This window comes from Eptesicus fuscus, chromosome 2, assembly GCF_027574615.1.
Source record: "Eptesicus fuscus isolate TK198812 chromosome 2, DD_ASM_mEF_20220401, whole genome shotgun sequence".
NCBI classification, from domain to species: domain Eukaryota; kingdom Metazoa; phylum Chordata; class Mammalia; order Chiroptera; family Vespertilionidae; genus Eptesicus; species Eptesicus fuscus.
The window spans coordinates 93,419,903-93,446,844 of NC_072474.1; the positions used below are offsets into that span (position 1 = coordinate 93,419,903).

The following is a 26,942-nucleotide window of genomic DNA, read 5'->3' on the forward strand; positions in this document are numbered from 1 at the left end:
AACCCCGCAGGAAATCGGGGCGGGCCCCCGGCCTGGTGTGGCGGGAGGAGGAGCAGGCTTGCCGCGGGGAGAGGAGTCCAGGAGGGCCTGGCAACAGGGGAATGAAGCCTCCGCCTTCTCGGGCAGAAGCCTTTAAATACGGGCCCAGGCCCGGGACTTTCGTTGCAGGGAGAGGAGACCTGGCGGAGCGGCTGCAGTGCGGCCCAGAGGGAGGAGCTGTCCGAGCCGTGGGGACCGGGGTGGAAGCCGCGCTCGGCGCTTGGAAGGGGGTAAGCGCCTTTCCCGGGACGGCTCGCCGCCCCGTCGGGATGCTCCGGGGTCCCGCGTGTGCAGGGAGCGGGGCTGGGGTGTGCGCGCTGCTCCAAGGTCCCTCCCAGCGCTCAGCGCCGGGCTTTCTGTCTCAAGACCCCCGCCTCCTCCTTGAGGCTCTGGGCGGGAATCGCCTTTTGGATCTGCTGCCCTGGGATGGTATTGCTTGGGCTTTTTATCCCAGACTCGCGAGTCTTCCAGTCGCATCTCCTTCTGCTTTTTCTCACTTTCTGAGTTGAAGTAAAGATTTCCCCGGCCCTCCCCAGAAAGCCGAACGCCCACCGAAGGAAGCAGTCCTCTGGTTAGGGACCCCATTTTGGTCTCAGAATCATGCATGGTCTTTTGTTTGTGTGCAGTCTGCTTACCTGGGCAGGCTGCTGCTTTCTTCACTCCATTGGCTCTTCTTTAAGAAACTAACGAGAAAACGAAGCCAGAAAGCCCTGTGGAGGGCGAAATCCCAAGGCATTCTCTTGTGGCATCTGTATGGGCTGTCCTGGAATGCATTGTTGCCGCTACACCATAGAAATGGTTTTATTTCATGTCAGGGAAGGCCTGTCTTGGGTGCTTTAGGAGATCGTGTTTGCAGGATTCCTTGATAAATTATACCTCTTAAATAGGAAGATAATGGAGTAGGGTTGAGAATTCTGGAACCTAGAAAAGAGGGATTCACTGGTTGGGAGCTTTTTATGGATATATGTACAGAGGAGGGCTGTCCATTGATTGCCCTCGAAGACACAGTGAGTCTTTGAGTTTCTTCAAATCCCCTAAGAAATAGAGAACAGTAGTCTGGTCTGTTTCTTCAGGGGGGTTCTGGAAATGAAAGAGCTTACTGTCTGCTCTGAGATGTGCTTGTTAATACCCAGCATCTAGTTAAAGGTAAGTGGTAGACAATCCTGATGGGAAGGATCACATTTCTTCTCTGACCACTGTACTTCTTTCTCTAACATAAAATCTATAACTAAGAAGCCTATTCCATCCAGTCTCTCACTATTTCCACAGCTAAAGAAACCCTTTAGATAGAACATTAGCACTCTCTCACTGATTAGTATTTTTCCTGGGTCAGGCATCTGTTAGTACATAACTTTTGAAAATGACTAAAATGATTTGTGAAGTTGACATATCCAGCTATAGTTAGTCTATTGTTTTGTGCAGAGTATACTGAAGAGAGGGGTGGAGGTGGAGGGATTATATGTAGTTTAGATTGTAGTAGGACCTTCCCTGTCTGTTAGCCACATATTGTAGGTAGAAATATTGACCTCAATTTGTAAAATTTTAAGTGAAGAGTAGTTTTGGAATCACCTGGTTTGTTGTGACTTTCCCAAAATACAGAGGTAAAAAACTCATTTCAAACTGACTTATAAAGCAAACATTCCCTTTTCCCTGACAGCCCAGTAGGGAGGGTCAGAAGGTACAAAAAAGTAGAAATAGGAAATGGAATCAGAAGACATCTATGTCGGGGAAAGTATATCAGTAACACTGTATCAAGCTCCCTATTAAAGGTTATTGAAAATGTTATTGAAATTTCCAAAGATAATTTATTTGTATTTGCACAGATTATACATCTAACTTCTTCGTAATTTTCCCATTGTCATTTACAGCCACACTTCTTATGAAATAGCAATACAGGGATCCCAGAACATACGTAATGCTATAATACAGGTCCACCTGCTATCAGTCGTTTACTCCATCTGTTGTACGCGAGGCAAGCTGAATACAGCCTTGCAGTCAAGGTGGTTAAGAAATAACTGGGAAGACATACTGAAGTTCTGTCTAAAGAGGAGAAGATGATAGGTTTCTGGGCAGTTTCTGCAAAAATACTATGATCAGCCATCTGAGCTAAAGATATTAAAATAATAGTCTTCATTTATAAAGGTAGACCCTCATGGAGAGTTATTCATTCAATTAATATATATTGAGAGCCTACTGTTCTAGGTATCGAGGCAAACAGCAACAGATAAGAACTGGAAGTGCCTTATTAAACTATGAACTTCTTGAGCTCAAGTTGCCTCATGTACACATTCAATCCATGTTTTTTTAATTATTATTATTATTTGCTTTTATTAGCATTTATTTTATGCTGAATTTACTCTCTGGCCATAAATTTTTGTTTCTTCTGGTTATCGTTTTCTTCTGTGTGACCTCCTCTTCTAGTTTAGGAACAATCAGCTCTTTTTCAGTAGGATCCTCTCCATGTGGCAGGGAGAGCTCCTGTGTGGGTTAATTTGCCCATGAGATCTGTAAGTTCTATGCTGCATCTTAGGAACTTTGTTCACCGGGATGTGCTCAATGACCTGAGACTATATCTAAACCCTCAAGTTCAGCATTACTCTCTGCATTTTTAAGCATGTGCAGCCAGCACCTGTTTTGCTTGAGATTGAGGGCATAGGATTCCCTATTAACCTCTCAACTATGGGATTAAGTGGTAACCCAAAGAAATCCTCTGGTCCAAAAATACTTAGAGATGACACTTTTTACGTATTCTAGATTTATTGGTTTTACTTAGAGAGAGAGGTTGGCTAGCTGTCCAGTAAGGGTGTTACAGTGTAGTAGTTCTTCAGGTTCATTACAAGTTTAGGACTTGATCTTCAGCCTTACATATCTGGAAGGTAGTTCCACACCCCCCCCTCCATGAACCCAAAGTTAATGAGGCTTTAAATGTTAACTTATGATGATTAAGGTCATAAAGGACTGATGAGTACACTAGAATGGAACTTTGTGATTACAGTAGAGAAATTTTATTTCAGTGCCTGGAATACTTGTGTCTCAAATCCAGGCCATCACTTTCTAGTATTACGGTTCCTGGAAATCTGAATTCGTAAGGCAGCATGGAATCAGAACAAAGAATTTTGGGGAATATGCCATCCAAGCATTGGGAAAGCCTGTTTTTGCCCTATTCTCTGAAATCAGAATACTTCTGACTTTCAGATTCTGTGTGCTCTTAGGCAGACAGGACTGAAACAAACAATGTCATTCTTGTTCTTAACTCCCTCTTTTCAGGCTGATCATTCCCTTTGTTTCCCCAGCCCCCCCTTTTTTTCAGTGGAGTTATTAGATTTTAGCTACATTAATGCCATTGATTCTTAGGTTACTTTCGCCATTTTACCTTAAGTCATTAAATTGTAGTCTCATGGATTTTTATGGCCATGCTTTCCTGAAAGAGGCATTCAAGACCCACTTTCATCCCTAACCAGTTTGGCTCAGTGGATAGAGCGTCGGTCTGCAGACTCAAGGGTCCCAGGTTCGATTCCGGTCAAGGGCATGTACCTTGGTTGCGGGCACATCCCCAGTAGGAGGTGTGCAAGAGGCAGCTGATTGATGTTTCTCTCTCATCGATGTTTCTAACTCTCTCTCCCCTCTCCCTTTCTCTCTGTAAAAAAATCAATAAAATATGTTAAAAAAAAAAAAAAGACCCACTTTCAATTCATTTCCATTCTCGGAGACAATTATTACTGCTCACTACATCTTTTTTTTTTTTTTAATATATTTTTATTGATTTCAGAAAGGAAGGAGAGGGAGAGAGAGATGGAAACATCAATGATGAAAGAGAATCATTGATTGGCTGCCTCCTGCATGCCCCCCACTGGGGATCGAGCCTGTGACCCAGGCATGTGCCCTTGACCGGAATCGAGCCCAGGACCCTCCAGTCCGCAGGCCGACGCTCTATTCACTGAGCCAAACCAGCTAGGGCTACTCACTACTTCTTAACATCTATTTTTTTGTCCAGCGAGACAGATCTCACGTCTTTGGACTCATTTCTGTCTGTAAGTCCTTATTTATTCTCTTCTCATCTGGAATGTCCTCCCCCACTAATCTATACTTTCTATATCTTACTTATTCTTTAGGTCAAGCTTAGATTTTACATTTGCCTTGATGTAGATGCCTTACTATTTTGACTCCCCCCACCCCCCACCCCCCATAGACTTTAACACTCATTTTTGTCATTTATTGTTTATACTTCCTTGTATAATTTAGCCATGTTATCTGGGTGCAACTAGCTCCTTTTCAACTTTTAAGTCAGCATAAAAGTCATTTTCTCAGAGAGTCCTTCTTTAACTACCCGATCTAATGTAGTCCTTTCTCCACAGACAGCTTTTCCCTCCCTCCCTGTCTCCTACATGATTATTTCCTTTATATTGAATGTGTCACAACTGCCATTATTTTGTCTGTGTGCGCTCCTAGAATATCGCCATATAAAAGTAGGAACTGTATCTGCCATGTTCACTTTTAGGTACATACTGGTAGAACAGTAGTGGCTGTTACATAGTAGGGTGTAACATTGAATCATTCCCTAAAATAAATTGTTAAATACTAAGAGTCAGGTCCTGTATCCCTCTATGGCTAAATTCTCTGCTATGCCTACACAGTAGACCCTTAAATTGGAAATACTAATTTTTCATGAAGGTGAAGATGGGAATATGCCTAAAGTAAGTTGAAGCAATTTTTTAAAAATATATTTTTTTTTATTGATTTCAGAGAGGAAGGGAGAGGGAGAGAGAGATAGAAACATCAATGATGAGAGAGGATCATTGATCAGTTGCCTCTTGCAAGCTCCCTACTGGGGATGGAGCCCACAACCCGAGCATGTGCCCTCCTTGACTGGAATCGAATTCAGGACCCTTCAGTCTGCAGGCTGATGCTCTATCCACTGAGCAAAACTGATTAGGGCTTGAAGCAATTTTTTTGAAAACAGATGCTGAGCCTTTTCTGTTGTAGAGGTGGGAACATCAGCAGCGAATGCTGGAGACACATCTTTGGTAAACCTGCTCAGAGTCAGAAGTCCCCTTTCCCGCAGGTGGGAGCTTTAGCCAGTCAGCTACCCCATTGCAGTCTTTCCCTCCCATGTAGTTTTTCTTTCTCCTGGTGTAGAGGGCACTTGAGGCATGGACAGTGGTAAAGAGCAGAACTGAAAAGGAGAAGAAGGGTGAAAAAATGAAAGATGGATGGTTGCCAAAAGTAAATTTTGAATTTTTGCTGAGGTGAATCTTGTAATCCTAAATGTTTAATAAGAATATCATTTTAAAAAATATTTTTAATTGATTTCAGAGAGGAAGGAAGAGGGAGAGTACTAGAAACATCGATGATGATAGAGAATTATTGATAGGCTGCCTCCTGCACAACCCACACTGGGGATCAGCCCACAACTGGGGCTGTGCTCTACCTGGGACTTGAACCATGACTTCCTGGCTCATAGATCGATGCTCAACCACTGAGCCATGCCAGCTGGGCAAGAATACCATATTTTTATGGCTTCACACGATAGGAAACTGTCAATCCACTTAATTAGATTATTAAGGAGAGAATACCAGATTTAGCATGGCTTTGGTTAAGTACATCCACACAATGAAATACAGTATAACTTTTTTTAAAAAGTAAGAGAAAGGAGAGGAAATGCATAGGATTTCAGAATGCATTAAGTGGAAAATAAAACAAATGTTGATAGTGTATATGGTATTCTATAATTTGAATTTAGGAAGAAAAAATTATTAGAATTTACTATATATTTACTTGTGTTAAAAATACTGGAAGGATACACAAAATCTAATAAAGGAGTTGCTTGTAGAAAAAAGTAGATAGGGATGGGGTAGGCATGAGACTTCTTAAGAGTATATACCTTGTTATATGGATTTAATTTTTGAACCATATGAATGCATTACCTATTCAAAACAAAAAACAAATTAAAAAAATTTCTTTGTATGTATATCACTAAGAGTATTGCTTTCTGCTCATCCTATCTAATAAAGAGGAAATATGCTAATTGCCCCTCATGCCGGTGCAAAGATGGCGGTGCCCGACAGCCAATAAGGAGGGAATATGCTAATTTACTGCCACACCCTCAAAGATGGTGGCACCCAGTCCCTTCAGCCCTGTCAGGGTGCCTGCCTCTGGAGTTCCCCAGTCCCCTCAGCCCCCAGCTGCTCAGAGCTGGCCCAAGGCACAGGCAAGCCTTGATGGCGGCTGCCTAGCCACCCAGGGCCGCCTAAGGCTCAGGTAACCAGGTCCGGCCAAAGCTTGCACTGCTGGCAGTGGCAGCAGCAGAGGTGTGATGGGGGCGTTGCCTTCCCCTGATCGTTGGGTCGCCACCCGCCTCTGAGGGCTCCCGGACTGTGAGAGGGAGCAGGCTGGGTTGAGGGACCCCCCTCCAGTGCATGAATTTTCATGCACCGGGCCTCTAGTATTTATTGTTTTACTAAACTTCTGTTTCTTTATACAGTTTTAAAAAGTCATTAGAGATTAGACTCTATGAGTTGATATCTGCTATTTATGACTACTAACGATCAATTTATAAGCCAGGGTTAATTGTTAATAATACAGACCGGGATACTTTTATGGTTTGGTTAGCTCATTTGTTTCCAGTAGGGAAATCTACCCAGAGAACCAATGGAGATTAGGGATATACTTGCCCGGCATGGTAATTAGATCAGCCTTCCAGATCAGCCATCTCTGATCCATGTAGGAATATACTAAAAAGTTATTGAACTCTCTGATTATCGTTTTTCTTTTCTTTGGAATCCATGAATTAGATGTCCGAGGTCTTGACAAGGAGTAAAATTCTAAGAATTTGATCAGTTTGACAGTTTTTGTTCTCACTATAATGAATAAACACAATCTTATGTATAAATTAGTCCTTCATAATTTTAATTAGTGTAAATCAATTTAACTAATGTTTTTTGAAAATCTGCCAAGCCCTTGCCGGTGTGATTCAGTGGTTAAGAGCATTAGCCTGTGCACAGAAGGGTTGTTGGTTCAATTCCCGGTGGTCAAGGGCAGATTCGATCTTTGGCCCATTGGGGCATATGTGGGAGGCAACCAATCTCTGTGTCTCTCTCACATCGATGTTTCTCTCCCTCTCTCTCTCTCTCTCTCTCTCTCTCTCTCTCTCTCTCTCTCTGTCCCTCCCTCCCTTCTACTCTCTAAAAAGCAATGGAAAAAATATCCTTGGGTGAGGATTTAAAAAAATATCTGTGTTACAGCTTTGGTTACTACAGAAATTTCTTTCTTTTAACTACTTCATGGTTTCTGATTAAATTTGAAATTGAGTTTAAGATCATTGTCAAATACCTAAAAGTAAACTGCTAAAGCCAAATTGGGTAGAGAGTATACTCTCAGAGGCCAATTCTGGACTACAGAACTAATCTTACTATCGCTGTGTTTGTCTAAACCGGTCGCAAGGCTGACCTTTGTATACCAGCATTTATTTAAGCAGGAATTGCACTGGTATTTCACCTTTGAACTTTACCTCCACAACCAAAGTTGTTCTAGTGTGTTAAGAGGCCGAAGTAAGGTTTTATTTTGCCTCTTGACTTTCTAAATATTGGGTCATTATAATTTCTGTGGCTCTTCTCCAGTAATACCAGTTATTGTAATTTTTTCCTTATGTTTCATACTAGTGCAGCTGAGAACAGGTTTGGTCATCCATTTGGAATGTTATTTTTTATCACTATTTTCATAATTCTTAATGAGTGTGAATGTAGGAAATCTTTCCAGATGTGGCACCTTGACAATTTTTATTTTGTGATGAATATGCAATGTGATTTTAAGTTTTCAGTTTTCAATAGTAGAACAGTCTTACTGTTTCTCTTCTAGTCCAGTCATGTTTGAAATTAAGAAGATCTGTTGCATCGGTGCGGGCTATGTTGGAGGACCCACGTGTAGTGTCATAGCTCAGATGTGCCCTGAAATCACGGTAACGGTTGTTGATGTCAATGAATCAAGAATCAATGCATGGAACTCTCCTACGCTCCCTATTTATGAGGTAAACCATATTATACAACTCTTTATTCTTATGTTCTTTGTTTTCTTACTGGTTTTGTGAAATAACTTACTATTGATGTAAAAAATCTACGATCAAAACTGATGGAAATTAAGTGAAAAAATTTAGATATACAGTGTTGTGGGCGTTATAGTTACAGTTATGTCAAGTATGACCAGGAAAATGACTGGAAAGAAGTAAATTAGAATATTAATAATGGTTGTATTAGTGCAGTGAGTTTATGGGTAATCTTTTTCTCTACTTTCTAATTTTACTATGGCTACCATAACATAATAGTAAAATTAAAAAGTGGTATTCAGTAAAAACAAAACTATAGATGTTTATAATATTCTTATAAGTCTGTTATGGTTCTTGGATTATTGTACTTATATCAGATGAATCTTGGATTGGTAAATGGTGCCTTTCATATTTAGTGTTTAGTATCACAAGCTTGTTTCATTGGAATTTTTGTATGTGCCCGGAATACTCGGAAGATGATAAAAGGAATCGTGTTGGGTCAAGGATTGTGAACAGTAAAGGTTCAGAGCAGGACAGGTGCTCCTCGTTCTATGAATGGGGTGACATCCAGGTAAACCTTTTACAAGTTAGAACTACTGTGAGTCAAAAATGCATTTAATATACCTAATCTACCGAACATCATAACTTAGCAAAGCCTATTTTAAACATGCTCAGAACACTTACGTTAGCTTACAGTTGGACCGTTATCTCACAGTTGGACCGTTATCTCGAGTTCTATCTCAAGAGCAATTGCCTTCCTTTTCTCACCAGAAACAGTAAACACAGATGTTTTGTAGACTTGATGGGATGCAAAACATGATATCCAAAAAACATTACACTGGTGTCTCTCATGATCATTGCTGCTGAACAGAATCATGAGAAAGTATGGTACTATGTATTGCTATCCTGGGAAGACATCAAAATTCAGAGTACAGTTTCTACTGAATGCATATCGCTTTCGCATCATTGTTAAGTCAAAAAATTGTAAGGTGAAGTCCTGGCCAGGTAGTTCTGTTGGTTAGAGCATTGTATGGATAAGCCAAGGTTGTGTGTTTGATCCTGGTCAGGGCACATACAAAAATCAACCAATGAATGCATAAATAAGTGGAACAACAAATCAGTGTTTCTCTCTTTCTCTTTCTCTCTCTAAAAAAAAGATTTATCAGGCCACAATGAAACCCAACTAAATATACTTAAGGCCCAGGAGTTTATGTTTACTGTGGTTCTTTCTAATCTTATAGGCTTATATTTTATGGGTCAAAACTATATTAATAAAAGAGTAGTCATTTTGTATTCCATGAGAAAGAAATAGTAATGATTTATAATGTAAAATGTGGTAATAAGTTACTTAAGTTTAATGTGGTAATAAGTTACTTAAGTTTTTACTCAGAAAATAATGTGGTAGATACTGTTAATATTTAACAATTAAAACATTTTGTTTTGTGTTACCATATTTATTGAATAGTCTGCCTTTTTCATTAACATTGTTCATTAAAATAATTTAATAACTACTTTTTAAATTTACGTTTTATTGATTCCTTAATTTGATAAAGATAATAACTGCTTTTTATTTTATTTTTATTGATTTCAGAGAGGAAGGGAGAAGGAGAGAGAGAGAGAGAAAAACATCAATGATGAAAGAATCATTGATCAGCTGCCTCCTGCACACCCCCTACTGGGGATGGAGCCCGCAACCTGGGCATGTGCCCTTGACTGAAATCGAACCCAGAACCCTTCAGTCCACAGGCCGATGCGCTGTCCACTGAGCCAAACCAGCTGAGGCATTAATAACTTTTTTTTTTAAATGAATAATTTGCTTTTCTTTTTCTGAGTAAAATTAAAGATAATTTTACCCTATGAAAGGATTTGAGGTTTTTTTTCATAAAAAGTATTATATAAATTCTAATTACTAATTGTGATAATTACATAATGACTCTAATAAGAGGTAGAATCTATATTATTAATTGCTTCTGCATCACTTCTGAAGATCTACAAATATCCCATTGGTTTTAGCAGAGTAATGTAGTTTTTAATTATTGAAACTTATATAAATTCTGCATTGCCCTAGCTGGTTTGGCTTAGTGGGTAGAACATCAGTCCATAGACCGTAGGGTCTTGGGTTCGATTCTGGTCCAGGACACATACCTTGGTTGCTTACTCAATCCCTGGCCCCAGTCGAAAGGCAACCAATCAATGTGTCTCTCTCACATCGATGCTTCTCTCTCTCTGTCTCTCCCCCTTCCTCCCATTCTGTCTAAAAGATCAATGTAAAAATATCCTTGGGTGAGGATTAACAAATAAACAAACAAAAAGCCCTGGCCCATGTGGCTCAATTGGTTGAGCATCATCCTATGCACTGAAAGGTCGCTGACTTGATTCCTGGTCAGGGCTCATACCCAGTTGCAGGTTCAGTCCTCAGTCCAGGTGTGCACCAGAGGCAACCGATCCATGTGTCTCTCTCATCTCTCTCTCTCTCTCTCTCTCTCTCTTTCTCTCTCTCTCTCTCTCTCTCTCTCTCCTCCTCTCCCTCCCATCCCTGTGTGCGCATTCTGCCTTCCTCTCTCTCTCTAAAGTCAATTAAAAAAACATATTAAAGAAATTCTGCATTGCCCTAATTTTAGATTAATTTAAATACAGTATTAGGAGATTATACATAGGACTGAATTAAATTCCTCTGCAAAATCCCATAACCTTTTAGTCTTATTTTCCAGAATCTAGTCAAAATCACCAAGGAAATGTTACTATGATTGATGACACTATATTCATGGTTGTAGTGGTTCATGTATTTTGCTGGTCCTAGTATATATTTTAGTCAAACTAATGGAAATTGAATTTACATTTAATACTTCCTCTAATTGCTTATGTTCAAAGGCCTCTGAACCATGAAGAAAAGTAAATTGCTTCTGGATATAACTCTAAACCTGAAGCCCTGAAGTGGCTTTTTACTTTGCTATATTCGCAGGTAGTTTTATAAACATCCATAATATTGTGGGCATTGTTTCAACCTCTCTCCCAAGAAGAGTAAGCTTCAGTGGTTTAGGTCTGTTTTTTGGGTTTTTCTCCTTTTTATTATAGAAAATTGCGAATGTACTAAAAGCAGAGAAAATAGGGTAATGAATCACCATATGCCCATCACCCTGTTTCAACAATTTATCAACATGGCCCAGTCCCCCCTCCCAAATACCACCATCCTGATTATTTATAACTTAATCTATACTTATTTCATTATATATCTCTAAAATAATTGTTTTTTAAATGTAAGCACATCACCGTTATTACTGATAAAGTTTTAAACAATTTCTTAATATCAAGAATTCTTATACATGTTCTTCCTCCCATAGTTTATTTGAATCAGGGTACAAGTAAGATCCAGACATCCCAACAGATTCGTGTCACTTAAGTGTCTTTCAAGACCACAATTATTTTAATCTCTCTTTCTCTCTCGGTTTTTCTCTTTAGTTTATTTGTTGAAGAAACCAAGTTGTTTATCCTGTAGAAATTTTCAGTCTGGATTTTGCTTATTGGACTGGTCTGATCAGACTTGGTTCTGATTTTTTTTTGGGGGGAGCGGGCAGGAATACTTGCTAGGTGGTGCAGCACAGCTTAATATTCTTAGCATTACTATATCTCCTGTTAAACTATGAGAAAAGTAACAATTTTTGTTAGAAGTGTTTCTTATAGTATAACTTAGAAAAAATATATTCATGTATGTGAAAATAGTGACTGTTTCACAATCAGTTGTATGGCCTAAATTCTTGGGGGTAAAAACCTATATTATATTCATAATGATAATGTGAAATCAAATGTTTGCTTGAAATCACAGAAGACATTGAATTTCCTGATAATTGTGTTGATACTCAGAGTTAATTATTAACTCTTATGAAATAATCAGGCACATGGTAAACAATGACACAGCATTAAAATGAGCTGCTGCTTTAATTGTGGGAGGTTTAATTTGCTTTATTGAATAATGTTAAATAATGTACACTTTATGGCCTTTAGTATATGATCTTTGATTTTTGTACACAGGTGTTATTTGAGAGCGAGTCTAGACCTTTAACTTACAATATAAACGTCTGCTTCTTTTTTTAAAAAATATATTGATTTCAGAGAGGAAGGGAGAAGGAGAGAGAGATAGAAATATCAATGATGAGAGAGAATTATTGATCGGCTGCCTTCTGCACGTCCCCAGTGCCCCCTACTGGGGATCGAGCCCACAATCCAGGCATGTGCCCTTGGCCGGAATCGAACCTGGGACCCTTCAGTCCGCAGGCTGACGTTCTATCCACTGAGCCATGCCAGCTAGGACAATTTCTGCTTCTTTAACACATGTAATTCTATACTCTTAGGTTATCTCATATAACTGGTAAATAGTATGTACAGCTCCTTTTCTTTTTTTTTTTTAGCCAGGACTAAAAGAAGTGGTAGAAGCCTGTCGAGGAAAAAATCTATTTTTTTCTACCAATATTGATGATGCCATTAAAGAAGCCGATCTTGTATTTATTTCTGTAAGTATTTTCCTTGATGTGTGTGTTTTAATGTATTCTTGACTATACAGAAGTTTCCTTTTATTTTAATAGTAAATGCATTGTAGTAAGCCACAACATTGCTTAGGATAGCATTATCCAGTTGAATTTTGGTTGTCACTGACTTTGTCTAACACCTTCCCAAATCTATAATCATTTGGTCAAATATGTCATTAGATCATTGAACAAGTAAATTCAGAGAAAGTTCTAGTCTGAGATCTAGAATTAGGAAGTGCTGGTAATGTGTGAGCACATATGGTGATAGTATTTTATTTCATCATTTTTCCCCTTCCAGTTGGTGGAGGTGAGGTAAAGAGAATCAGATAAAGTTTGCTTGCAAACTTACAGTCATCTCCTGTCTAGATGAATTATGTTCCAAAACTCATTTTAAATTCATTTGGAACTTGGCATCTGTTGGTTAGGTTGCCAGGCTAGCCTACAGACACCTTCAGCTCATAGTATGGCTAAACTGTTGCACCTTTGTAATAAAAAAAATAATAGATTCAATGCTTGGGAGTAAACTCTGATAATCCAGTATTTGAACCAAGGTAACTCATTTCTTGCTGTCCTAGTTACCATCTCACATATTCTGTGTGTGCGGGTATAGTTATCACCAATTGGTGTCTGAGTTAGGATGTTATATGACTCAAGACCGTTAGGGCCTTACAGAATAAAGGTGAAGCCAGTGGCGTGAGTTTTGACTGCGTCCCATGAGATAAAGGGAAGAAATGCCATGAGGTCCATCTGTCCTCTATGCATATTGTTAATGACTGTAAGTTAAAGAAGGGCTGTTTTCTGACTGGTGAGACAAAAGCAGCACTGTGAAGATATGTGAACTCCAGAAAAAAAGTGGTAATGAAGCCAATCTCTCTCCCTTTTTGGCCTTTTTAATTACTGCGGAGAAATTGGTGCAGCTTCTGTGACTCACCTACCCATCCTCTACTTATGCTTGCAGAAGGGAAGCCATCTGATCCTCTCCCATCTCCGGCATGTTTCGCCTTATCCCATTAGCCAGCCATCATTTCCCTTCTGTACTCCATTGCACCGTGGCTTCATGACTAATTCTTTTCCTAAGTTCCATACATATAAACAACTTTTTCTTCCTGCTTTTCATTCCTCAACTCAGTCTTCAAATTTTGATTTACTTTGGCTTGATTTCTTTAGTCACCCATTAGGTTATATGCTTGTCAAGAGAAGAAAATTGGTGCTTCTTCCAACTGGTTAAAAAATTATTCCTGTATAGAATTTTATAATTTTCAGTGTACTTCCATTTTTTTCTTCTTGTACTTTCATTTTTATCAGAGTGTTATAAAACTTGTGTGTTAGATTTTATAGAGTGCTATCCTGATGAGGTCATTGAAGCAAAGGTAGCCATACATCCCCAAGGTTATATAATAGAGCTAAGCCAAAACTAAATGCCTAGACTCTGGGCTCAGGATTTATTTTTCTTTCTGTTGGATAGTCTTTGTCTACGTAGTATTGTGTATGCTGAAAATGTTAAATAATTCTTAGCTTTAATGAGCCAAGAAGGTATTTGTGAATGATACTGTAAACATTTTTAAAAACTATTGATATCGGTCTATAAAGAAGGATAGTAAGAAAGGATTTTAAAGACCATCCTATATAATGAAGAGGTAATATGCAAATTGACCATCACATCCTCACAAGATGGCTGCATATGACCAGGCCTGCAGGGAGGTTAGTAAGGGATGACCAAACGACTGAACAAGCAGGCTGCGTGGGGTGACCAGGCTGGCTGGGGGGTTAGTGAGGGACAATCAAATGACTGAACAGCAGGCTGTGTGGGGAGACTAGGCCAGCGGGGGGGGGGGTGGGGAGTGAGGGGTGACCAGGATGGCAGGGGGGCAATTGGGGGTGACCAGGCCAGCAGGGGTGGCGGTTGGGGGTGACCAGGCCAGCAGGGGGGATAGTAAGAGGCAACCAGGCCAGTGGGGGGGCAGTTAGGGGTAATTAGCCTGGCAGGGGGGGCAGTGAGGGGCAACTAGGCCGGCGGGGGGGGGCAGTTGGGGGCAACCAGGCTGGCAGAGGGGGGCAGTTGGGGGCAACCAGGCCCATAGGGGAGGCAGTAAGGGGTGACCAGGCTGGCGGAGGGGGCAGTTAAGAGTAACCAGGCCGGCAGGCAGGGGGCAGTTGGGGGTGATCAGGCCAGCAGGGGAGGCAGTTAGGGGCAACCAGGCAGGCAGGCAGGTGAGCTATTAGGAGCCAGCGGTCCAGGATTGTGGGAGGGATGTCCAACTGCCGGTTTAGGCCCGATCCCTAGTATTGGGCCTAAACCGGCAGTCAGACATCCCCCGAGAGGTCCCGGATTGGAGAGGGTGCAGGTTGGGCTGAGGGAGATGACTCCCCTCCCCCCATGCATGAATTTCATGCACCGGGCCTCTAGTGATAATATATTACATACAATGAAGAGAGGAAAGAAGAGAAAATTACATTTCATTTCAGATTGTGAAGTCCTTTAGGATAAGAGCTATTTCATTCATCTTTATAGCTCTAGCACTTTTTTTTTAGCTTGGAAGTTGCCTGCCTTGGTGTCTGACACATGTATGGTAGTTCTCAACAAAAATTTACTGAGTTAATTCTCCAGAAGCTTCAAGCTCTTCCTTCTGGTGATTATATTTATAAAATGTATTGTTTTTGAGGAGCGAATGAGGATTAAAGTCAGGGCTACTGGTGACAGTTAACTTCCCACTTGACTAGGTAATTGATGGTCTACAGCCTATCTTGAAATCGCTGAGTATCTCACAGATAATCTGATCTTAATCCCTGATACTTTCACCAGGTGAACACTCCGACAAAAACCTTCGGAATGGGGAAGGGCCGTGCAGCAGATCTGAAGTACATTGAAGCCTGTGCTAGACGCATTGTACAAAACTCACATGGGTACAAAATTGTGACCGAGAAAAGCACGGTTCCTGTGAGGGCAGCAGAAAGTATTCGTCAAATATTTGATGCAAACACAAAACCCAACTTGAACCTACAGGTATAAAAAAAAGGAAGCATTAGAATCTGGTTCTTCTTATGTAAATATTGATGTCTTAAATTTGTTCACAGTTAATTCTAGCTTAAAACTTTCTTTGCATTGGAATTCTAGGTTCTGTCCAACCCTGAGTTCTTGGCAGAAGGAACGGCCATCAAGGACCTGAAGAACCCAGACAGAGTACTGATTGGAGGGGATGAAACCCCAGAGGGCCAGAGAGCTGTGCAGGCACTGTGCGCTGTGTATCAGCACTGGGTTCCAAAAGAAAAGATCCTCACCACTAATACTTGGTCTTCAGAACTTTCCAAACTGGTTGGTACATAGCATTCAACTCTCCATTAATTTAAGGCCAAGGATTTATTTTTCTTATAAACTGTTAGGTTACACAGCTACTTTCTTAATATTAACAAAAGGTATCCTTTTGAAGATAATATTCTTATACATTATGAAATAATTTTCACAAGGGGGATTAAATATTCCCCCTTATATAAAATATTCTGGAAAATTCTATAATTTTAATAAAATTTAAGAAAATGGAGGGTAGAATAAAACAGTATTTTTAAAAGTTATTCCCTTGTTTTACCCTCTTTCAGAATCATCTTTTTTCTAATTAAAACATTTTCCCTTACCAACCTATCTATTACCTCCTCAAATCAAGCCCATCAGTAACTTTTATATCTCCCTCAGTAATTTGCATCAACACAATGAAATATAATCCAGATGTATAAAATTGCTATTTTAGCTTATCATAGTTTTCCTTTTTTTACTTTTTAAGGCAGCAAATGCTTTTCTTGCCCAGAGAATCAGCAGCATTAACTCTATAAGTGCCCTTTGCGAAGCAACAGGAGCTGATGTAGAAGAGGTGGCAACAGCCATTGGAATGGACCAGAGAATTGGAAATAAGTTTCTGAAAGCCAGTGTTGGTAAGCTGAAAATTTCAGTACATAAAGTGCGTTCATTTAGTTGGGTCAGTAAATTTAAGGAAGTCTCGCCCAGCTGGCATGGCTCAGTGGTTGAGTGTCGACCTATGAACCAGGAGGTCACGATTTGATTCCCAGTCAGGGCACATGCCTGGGTTGCGGGAGGCAACTGATCAAGGATTCTCATCATTGGTATTTCTCTCTCCCTCTCCCTCTCTAAAATCAGTAAAAATCTATTTTTTAAAAAAAAGTAAAATAAATTTAAGGAAGTCTTTGTTTAACTTAATGCCCTTAAAATAATCATCCCACTATACATGTAGCCTTTAGTCTATCAGGAACTTATTTTTTTTATAATATACTAGAGGCCTGGTGCACAAAATTCGTGCCCTCGTGGGCGGGGTCCCTCAGCCGGCATGCACCCTCTCGCAGTCTGGGAGCCTGCAGGGGATGTCTGACTGACAGCTCAGGCCTGCTCCCCTGGGGAGCAGTCCTAAGCCATCAGTCGGACATCCTTAGCGCTTCCGGCCATGAGCATTGAGCGTCTGCCCCTGGTGGCCAGTGTGCATCATAGCAACTGGTCGTTCCATTGTTTGGTTGATTTGCATATTAGCCTTTTATTATATAGGATTGAGAGGCCCGGTGCACAGATTCGTGCACCAGTGGGGTCCCTCGGTCTGGCTTGCACCCTCTCACAATCCGGGACCCCTTGGGGGATGTTGGATTGCTGGTTTCAACCCGATCCCCACAGGCCAGGCCGAGGGACCCCACTGGTATACAAATCTGTGCACCAGGCCTCTAGAATGAATATAAGATCTTTGGTTAATCTCTTCTCACCCACTCCCCTCCCCCCTTCCCTCTGAGATTCATCAGTCTGTTCCATGTTTCCATGCCTGTGTGTTGAGCGTCTGTCCCCTGGTGGTTAGTGTGCTTCATAGCTACCGGTCGAACAGTTGAATGGTCAAACAGTTGCTTAGGCTTTCATATATATAGATTTTTATTGATTTCAGGAAGGGAGAGGGAGAGATAGAAACATTGATGATGAGAGAGAATCATTGATTAGCTGCCTGCTGCACACCCCTTACTGGAGATCGAGCCCACAACCCAGGCATGTGCCCTTGACCGGGACCCTTCAGTCTGCAGGCCGACACTATCCACGGAGCCAAACCAGCTAGGGCTATGAGGGACTATTTAAGTGAGGTAAGAGTTACTTATGTTGTTTAATAATTATTGACTGATTAGTAGGATAAACATACTTCAGTGTTTTAGAAGGAATAAATTAGTATTTAGTAAGAACATTTAGGAAGAATAAGTTTGGGAGACCACTTTAAAAAAAAAACTCAAGTAATACTCAAAGCAAGTAGCAAAAATTTGCTATCATTTGCTTTTCTTACGAATATACTTTTAGAAATATGGCTTTGGTCTTCATTATTTCCAGATTCCGTATTTGTGAGTTAGCTTACTCACTGATTTCTAACCTCCAAATTAGTACTCGGTGCTTTGTGGCCATTTTCAGACATGAACAGAGGAGCAAAAAATTTAAGCCACCTGACATACATTCGCAGCTAAAGCTGAATAAGGCAATGCTCTTGCCTTCCTGTTTCAGCTTTCATACTACAAACATGCACCGTTTTTGTGGTTTATTAAGTGGCAAGGGTTTTGCATTTTTATGCTTTTTGGTTATGGTTTCACTGTTTAAAATGCATCCAGGAGAAAATACATGTGGTTAAGCTTCATTTCTGCATGAGTGATAGAGCTGGTGGCTGTGAGTTCAATGTTAATGAATCAATAATATGTATTTCATAAGATGTCTCTAAACAGAAACACGTAAAACAAGATTATTGATTGATTGGTTGATGAAAATGTGACCAGAAGCTCACAGGAACCTAACCCTGTATTTCATTTAGGAGCAGTGCTACATACAGTATTTGTTAATTTGGCAATTTGTAGAACATAACTACCAGGTAAAATGAGAACTGATTGTATTTTTGGATATAAGTAAATAAGGTTGATGTAAAAGTAAACAGAGCCTCTTAAAAAATTTTTTTTTGTAATTCTCACCTGAAAATATTTTTTTCAATCATTTTTAGAGGGAGTGGAAGGGAGCGGGGGGGAGGGGGGGAGAGAAAGATTGATGTGAAAAAGACACATTAACCAGCTGCCTTCTGCACGAGGGCCGGGGATCAAACCTGCAACCAGGTACGTGCCCTTGACTGGGAATCGAACCCTCTACCTGTGGACTGATTCTCTAACCATGGAGCCCCACTGGCCAGGGCGTAAACAGATCCTTTCACACATTAGTCCATAGGGCAGCCTTTCTTGTATTTCTGGGGCCATATGCCATTTTGTAATACTGATTTCCCTGGCTTTTTGTATTTTTTTGATATTTTCTTCTAGCTACCATTTAATAAAAATAACTACAATTTACTGAAGCCATATTGTGCACCAATTTAACCAGCACTTTATATATCTCATTATTAATCCTTATAGCCTATTATAAAGGTGCTGGTATTTTCTTTATGGAGATAATTGAGGTTCAGGGAAATTTTGCAACTTGCTTAAAGTCATACAACTAAGGAGTGGCTAGGTGTTTCTGACTCCAGAGTTCATGCCAACCCTCACTGTATACTGCATTGCACTAGAATAGGGGTGGGCAAAATATGGCCCTCAGGCCAAATCCTGCCCACAGTTTATTTTTATAAATAAAGTTTTATGGAACATAGCCACACCCATTTGATTACATATAGTCTGTGATTGTTTCTGAGCTACAAAGGCAGAGTTGAAGAGTTGTGTCAGAGCCCTGGGCAGTACTTCTCAGTGGTTAGAGCATCAGCCTGCGGACTGAAGAGTCACGAGTTCCATTCCTGTTCAATGGCATGTGCGGGAGGCAACCAACCCATATGTCTCTCCCACTTTGATATTTCTCTCTCTATGTCTCTCCCTCTTCCTTCCATTCTCTCTAAAAATCAATGGAAATAATATTGTTGAGTGAGGATTAACAACAACAAAAAGTTGTGCCAGAGACTATATGGCGTACAAAGATTTAAATATTTGCTACTGGCTCATAAAAGTTTGCCAGCCCTGTGCTAAAGTTAGATATGTGGGACAGTGATACTAGATGACTGAGAAAAAGATTAGAAAATATGAAAATAATAAAACTTCAGCTAGAAAATTATTTGGGGTTTATTTCTAGAATTGATTAGTTGCCAGCAAATGTCACACAATTTGTAAACCCACTAATTTTCCAATATTCAAATTTTAGTATTTAAAATCCTAGCATAGGCCCTCTGATTTAGTATGACAGATTGGTCATGATTCAGTTTTGTGGTATCCTAAATGAAAATATTGTCATTTTCTTTTTTCTTTCTTTAGGTTTTGGTGGGAGCTGCTTTCAAAAGGATGTTCTGAATTTGGTTTATCTTTGTGAGGCTCTGAATCTGCCTGAAGTAGCTCATTATTGGCAACAGGTATTAATCTTTATAGTCAACAACTTATGATTAACTTCTAATTAAAAATGTCACCCTTTGATAGGATTTATTTATTCCAGGAACTCAACTATTTTTATATTCAGTTTTTAAATTTTAGATTTATTTACTACATTTCGGTGTTTTTGTCTCTTGCTAATCAACTGTGATAGAAGTTTCTGATAAAGCAGTATTTCTTCTAATTTTATAACTAAATTTGCTCCTAGAGTAAAGCAAGAACTTACTCTAAATTGTAATTATTAAACCCATAAAATCAAAATAAAGGAAGGACCTGTATTATAATGATTTCATGTGGTTTACATAGGCTGATATTTATCTTGTCCCTTTGAGCTAAAATTACAGACCTTCTCAAATTGGAAATAGAGTTAACATTTATTACTCTGTGCCAGACTCTTTTTTTAAAATATATATTTTTAAATTTATTTTAGAGAGGAAGGGAGAGGGAGAGAGAGATAGAAACATTAATGATGAGAGAGAATCATTGATCGGCTGCCTCCTGCACACCCCACACTGGGGATCTAGCCTGCAACCCCAGGCATGTGCCATGACCGGGAATTGAACCTGTGACCTCATGGTTCATAGGTCGACACTCAACCACTGAGCCACGCCATCCAGGCCAGACTCTCTTTTTTAAGTGCTTTGCTTAGTCCTCATTTATAGTCCTCATCACTAATAGTATCCTTCATTTATAATGAGGAAATTGAAACTTGTAGATGTTAAGTAATTTATCCAAGATACCAGCCAGTATATGTACCTTTCCCAAATATTTTCCCCCCAAGTTTGTAGTTTTGCAGATTTCAACAGTGGATAGGAATGTAAGGAAATACATTTTTAAATGTATTTTAAAATCCAATTTTAAAAAATGGAAATGTATACTCAATCCCACACGATAGCTTTATCTTACTGTCCATTGCGGGGCAAATGCAGATAAAAGCTTGATTTTCCAACACTTTGGGCTCATTTTCCGTTCTCAGGATACAGCCATTTGAAGCTTAGAGCCTTAAAAAAAAAAAAAAAAAACACCCCACACAGAAAAGTAGTCTCTTTCCTTACATTCATTTGGTCACCAACATGAAGTCTTGTTTATAAACTCTTAAGAGAGAAACAAATAGGTGATCCGAGACTTTTACCCATAACGTTTAGTTAAAAACTGCCAAATGCTCATGGTGTTATATTTCATCCAGAGGCAGCTGTAACTCTGTACAATGTTTGACCGTCCTCCGTCCACTTTCTCTTCACACTCAGTTGTGGTGAGGGGTGGGAGTAAGCATACGAGGAAGTACTTTGGGATCTGAGTGCTTCCAGCCCTGCTTCCACAGGGTTTGGAGAAGTTAGCTAACGAGGACACTGCTTCTATGTGCTTATTTAGGCTGGCCTCATAGCTGGACCTCAAATGGAGTTGAAACTTAGCTGTGTTCTCCATCTTTACATCCATCCCAGCCTGATAAGCCAAATGCAAAATAAAAATTTTAGTATGGTTTTAAGGATAGGAGAGGAGGTTTTGTTTTTTTTAATCTGTAGATACTAAAGCGGTTGACTAATCTTTGTCTCCTGTTGATTTATAAGGCTTGGATTCATACAACAGTATGCATCATAAAACTAAGCAATGTATGGCACAAACTGTACCTCTTTAATCATTGCATAATTGTACATGTAATTTCAGGTCATAGATATAAATGACTACCAGAGAAGGAGGTTTGCTTCCCGGATTATAGATGGTCTGTTTAATACAGTGACTGATAAGAAGATAGCTATTTTGGGGTTTGCATTCAAAAAGGACACTGGTGATACAAGGTATTAGTTCTTTAAAATATTTCAATCCCTTTGAGAGTGTTAACTCCTTATCTTATCTTGGTATTTGACTGGTGGATGAGTGTGTAAAACACTGTGTATATAGTATAAAGAATAAAAATAAAGTGAACATCCATATCTTCACGAGATATAGAATCTTACCTGTACAGAGTGGGCAAAAGTAGGTTTATAGTTGTTCATATGGAAAATAATACAATAATTAATAGATATAATATGGGGGGTAGGGGAATTGAGTAAAACAGAAAAAACAATTCATGGACACAGACAACAGTGTGGTAATTGCCAGAGGGAAAGGCAGTGGAGAGACGTGCAGGACAGTTTAGGGGGGATAAATGATGACAGACAAAGACTTGACTTGGGGTGGTAAACACAGAATACAATGTGCAGTAATGTGCTGTAGAATTGTGCACTTGAAACCCGTATAATTTTTTTAACCAGTGTCACCTCAATAAATTCATTAAAAAGGAAAAAAATAATGTAAGAACAAACTCTGTTTCTTGTACTCACAATGGTAAACTTTGCCCCACCTGTATATTAAATACCTAAGGTATTAAAATATGTGCCATTTAAAAAGCTTAACAACACTGGGTGCTTTTTTTTTTTATCAGAGAATCTTCTAGTATATATATTAGCAAATATTTGATGGATGAAGGTGCACACCTCCATATATATGATCCAAAAGTACCAAGGGAACAAATAGTTGTGGATCTGTCTCATCCAGGAGTTTCAGAGGATGACCAAGGTAAGGCTTTGAGTCTCATGAATCACTCTGAGTATGGTCCCAAAATTTGTTTGTTCTCCAGAAACCTTTGTTCAGTTTCTGTCCTTGGTAGGCCCTGTTTCACCCTCATTTCTCTAATGAAACCCTTAGGCCCTGGCCGGTTGCTAAGTGGTTAGAACAGGTTCTATTCCTGGTCAAGGGTGTGTACCTTGGTTGCAGGTTTGATCCCCAGCCCTGGTCAGGGGCTCCTGCAGGAGGCATTTGATGTGTCTCTCTCACACCGATGTCTCTCTATCTCTATCTCTCCCTTCCTCCCTCTCTCCTCCCTCCTTTCCACTCTCTCTAAAAGTCAATGGAAAAATTAAAAAAGAAACCTTAGGCATTGTTTTGTCAGCTTCAATTTGAAGTAATGATTGTGGGTTCCCCTCATGATTTTTCCTAATTCTTCTAAAAAGCCCCCGAGGCTCCAAGGAGATGCTTCTGGGGCATCACTGGATGCTTCATGGCCACCTCATCCCCTCACTCACACTTCAGCCAGACCACTCCCTTTCTTTCCGGCCCTCAGCTCCTCCTGCAATCCTAGTGCTAAAATGCAGTTTCAAAGAACTCCTTTTCTGTTGCCAACTTTCTGTTGTTGTTGTAGTGTCCCAGCTTGTGACCATTTCTAAGGACCCATACGAAGCATGTGATGGTGCCCATGCTGTTGTGATTTGCACCGAGTGGGACATGTTTAAGGTGAGGTGGCGAACGCTATGGGGGAAATTTTAGAGGGGTTCTGGTAGCAGTTGGAGTTGAGTATGTGCTCAGTGTGCATTCATTCGAACTGCTCCTTTGGTCCTGTCTCTGCAGGAGTTAGATTATGAACGTATCCACAAAAGAATGCTGAAGCCAGCCTTCATCTTCGACGGGCGGCGTGTCCTGGACGGGCTCCACCAGGAACTGCAAACCATTGGCTTCCAGGTAACCAGGGCCTGGACCGGGGTCATGTTGTTTGGCCCTTTGCTTTCCAATGGTGTTGCATTTTAGAATTTTAATATTTTCTCATTTACAATCACATGACTCTAGGGCAGTTCTCCGGGAAGTCTCTATGGGATTTTTGTAACTATTCTATCCCCTCCTTAAATTTATGATCTAGCCCTATCCAGTTTGGCTCAGTTGATAGAGCATCAGCCTGAGGACTGAAGGGTCCTGGGTTTGATTCTGGTCAAGGGCACATGCCCGGGTTGTGGGCTCGATCCCCAGTGGGGGGCGCACAGGAGGCAGCCAATCAATGATTCTCTCTCATTGATGTTTCTGTCTCTCTTTCCCTCTCCCTTCCTCTCTGAAATCAATACAAATATAATTTTAAAAAATGTATGATCTAAAGTTCATTCAGTCTTGGTCTCCCTTACATAGTAGCTAGATAAAGTCATTAGTTGCCTATCATATAGGGACAAAACTTGCCCTGCCTGACCTCGTAAAGATCATGAAAAGACATAAAAATTTTTTTCCTGTAACTGCCAAGGCTGCTTTGCTAAACTGTCTGCAGCACACTGACTCCTCAGAGGCCAGGTCTTTTATTCCTACACAAATGACGTGAAAACCGCAGAATGCAATATAGTTGCCACGTGTTGGTATGGGATCCTGTGCCTTCTGAATTCTGAAACTGTCCTAGTGCTGAGAGAGGTCTGAAGGAGACGTGGGAGCTTCAGTGGTCCTGGCCCTCTGCTTCTTCAGTTTGTCACTTAACTGTGGAATGCTGAGAGAGCCGACAGAAACCTCTGCCCAGAACAGTACGTTCATATAATTCATCTCTTTCAGTTCCAACAGGCGTCCCAAAAGATTAATAAGGAGGAGCCACTTTCTGTTTCCTCACAGCAGTGTATAGGGGGCGGGAGGCTAGGGCGGGTAAAGAAATGTGCCAGGAGATTGCTGTCAGCATAGGCCCCTAGCAGAGGGGAAGGGGACAGAGTTCAGAGCTGGCTGTGTGCTGAGAAGGCCTCATCTCCTGTTCAAAATATCAGATCTGGTTCTCTTAACCTTCCCTGAATTGTTGGAGATCTTTGTTATTTAGAATTGTGTTCATTTCTCCTTCATGAGATTCACTTGCAACAAGAATCAGATGGCAGCCTTGTCTGTTAACATTGCATCAAGGACCTTGGGGAGTCTTCTATCCCACCCCTCCTTACTGAGTAACTACATGACTTCCCAGTCCTTACTGAACTCAGCAGTGCTATTTTTTAAAGATTATTTGCAAGGCATGGACAGATTTTCTCTCATTCTTGTTGAACTCATGTAAGGGAGAAGATATGTAAAAGGTATATGTTTCAAATAAGTTTTAGTTCTTATAAGTTAACTTTTCCTAGTAAGCATTTTATTTATTTTTAAATATGTTTTTATTGATTTCCGAGAGGAAGGGAGAGGGAGAGAGAGACAGAAATATCAATGAGAAGAGAGAATTACCGATCAGCTGTCTCCTGCACGCCCCCCACTGGGGATCGAGCCCACAACTCGGGCATGTGTCCCCGACCGGGATCGAACCCAGGACCCTTCAGTCCACAGGCTGATGCTCTATCCACCGAGCCAAACCAGCCAGGGCTCCTAGTAAAAACATATACTTACCTCTCAGAGGCCAGGTCTTTTATTCCTGACCAGGAATCACACCATGACCTCCTGGTTCATAGGTCGACGCTCAACTATTGAGGCACACTGGCTGGGCAAACTTACGACTATTAAAGAAGCAGTGTCTTTAAAGTTAAGATTGATGATTTTGAATGTATGGAGAAGAGTTTAAAATGTAATATCCAAAATACAATGTGACTTTATTCATTGAAGGTTGACTTGTATGACAAACACTGTATTGAGCATTTTATCTAATTTGTTACCACAACCCTTTGAGGCAGGTGGTAGTAATAACGTTTATAAATAAGGAAGAAAGACCTAGAGAGTTTAGGTAACGTAGCAGGATTCCAACTGGGCCCTCCAAACTCTAGAGCCTGAACTCCCCAAAACTATGCTATTAGAGCTTCTGCAAGTTTTTTAGAATAAGGGAAGTGGACATGAAAACAGTATGAGAGAGAAAGTGAATTAACTGGAGTCTAGTGTCTTAATTGCTTCCATATGTGCTACCATAACAAAAGCAGTTTATGATTCTCTGCTCTGTTTGAGGGGGGGTCTGGTGTTGGGACTGGCTGGAGTGAGAGAAATGAACACAATTCTAGACATAGTGTATATGGACTTGAGAAACATAAAAAATAGGCAAGGAACCAAAGATCTTTCATAGCAACTCAGACAACTTGGAAAACATTTTCTGCTTTCCCCTTATTATACTTCAATGTAGAGTTTTTACATTTATGTATTATACTTGTTAGTTTTCTTTCTAAAATCTCTCCCCCCCCCCTCCCCGTTTTTTCTAGATTGAAACAATTGGGAAGAAGGTGTCTTCAAAGAGAATTCCATATGCTCCTTCTGGTGAAATCCCAAAGTTTAGTCTTCAGGATCCACCGAACAAGAAACCCAGAGTCTAAAAATTGTCATTTTTACTTGTAATTTTTTTGGTACTTCAGGATAGGAAATATCTATCTGATATCTAATGGTAAATGAACCAAGTGTTTTTAAGGAAAGAATACTATTTTTTTAATATTCAATTTATATTAGCTCTGTGAGAATCAGCATATCTAGTAATTATGAATCTAGAATATTTTTTACATATTTTTATAATATTGTTACCTCAGTGGTTGGATGAGTGGGAAATGATCATGTTGGCTTTAATGGTGTCGATTTTTGTAAAGCAAAAATTAAACTTCTAACACTTTTTACTTTACAAATTACCCATAGGCAGCATTTTAATGTCATATTATAAAGGGAAAGGCACTCTTCGGTTTTTCTGATTATCGGTTTGATTTTATTTTAAATCACAAAATTGCTGTGCTAATTACTGGGCAACCCTAACCCTGTTAACCTTTCAGACAGTGCCGTGGAGGTTCTGGCTTCATTGGGTAAGGTGCTTTCCACACCATTTCTTGTCTCGATGACGGTTTCTTAGGAGGAGGATGCATTGGACAGAATGGGGCCTTTTGTGCTTTTTCTTTTTATTTTGCTTCTAATATTTGTCCTGTGCTTCTGTGTTAGAAATAACCCTTTTGTCTAATGAGCTGTGTCATTGATTTTTAAGCCCCAAAGGTCATCACTGCTCATTTCCAATCAATCCAAATGATTAAAAAGCTTTTTTTTGCCAAAACCGGTTTGGCTCAGTGGATAGAGCGTCGGTCTGCGGACTGGAGGGTCCCAGGTTCGATTCCGGTCAAGGGCATGTACATTGGTTGCGGGCACGTCCCCCGGTGACGGGTGTGCAGGAGGCAGCTAGTCGATGTCTCTCTCTCATCGATGTTTCTAGCTTTCTATCCCTCTCCCTTCCTCTCTGTGAA

At 40.2% G+C, this 26,942-nt stretch overlaps 1 protein-coding gene across 2 annotated transcripts; it reads left to right on the forward strand.

Moving 5' to 3' along the window:
* On the forward strand, positions 1-26,942 carry UGDH (UDP-glucose 6-dehydrogenase). 2 transcript variants are annotated; one of them, XM_028143676.2, is made up of 12 exons: positions 1-269; positions 7,894-8,062; positions 12,484-12,585; positions 15,404-15,604; positions 15,716-15,913; positions 16,377-16,524; positions 19,891-19,985; positions 21,667-21,797; positions 22,424-22,557; positions 23,180-23,271; positions 23,386-23,496; positions 25,932-26,941. In XM_028143676.2, the coding sequence occupies exons 2-12, from the start codon at positions 7,901-7,903 to the stop codon at positions 26,040-26,042; spliced, it is 1,485 nt and encodes a 494-aa protein (XP_027999477.1). In that variant the 5' UTR covers positions 1-269; positions 7,894-7,900; the 3' UTR covers positions 26,043-26,941. The 2 variants fall into 2 exon arrangements, with proteins under 2 accessions (XP_027999477.1, XP_054585441.1); XM_054729466.1 differs by lacking the exon at positions 1-269 and adding an exon at positions 1,921-2,181 and having other exon boundaries at positions 25,932-26,942.

Bases quoted from the DNA above. Each gene is read 5' to 3' on its own strand.
- UGDH (XM_028143676.2), top strand. From the start codon at position 7,901: ATGTTTGAAATTAAGAAGATCTGTTGCATCGGTGCGGGCTATGTTGGA. The intron at 8,063-12,483 runs GTAAACCATATT...TTTTTTTTTTAG, and splicing joins CTACGCTCCCTATTTATGAG to CCAGGACTAAAAGAAGTGGT. The intron at 12,586-15,403 runs GTAAGTATTTTC...TACTTTCACCAG, and splicing joins CCGATCTTGTATTTATTTCT to GTGAACACTCCGACAAAAAC.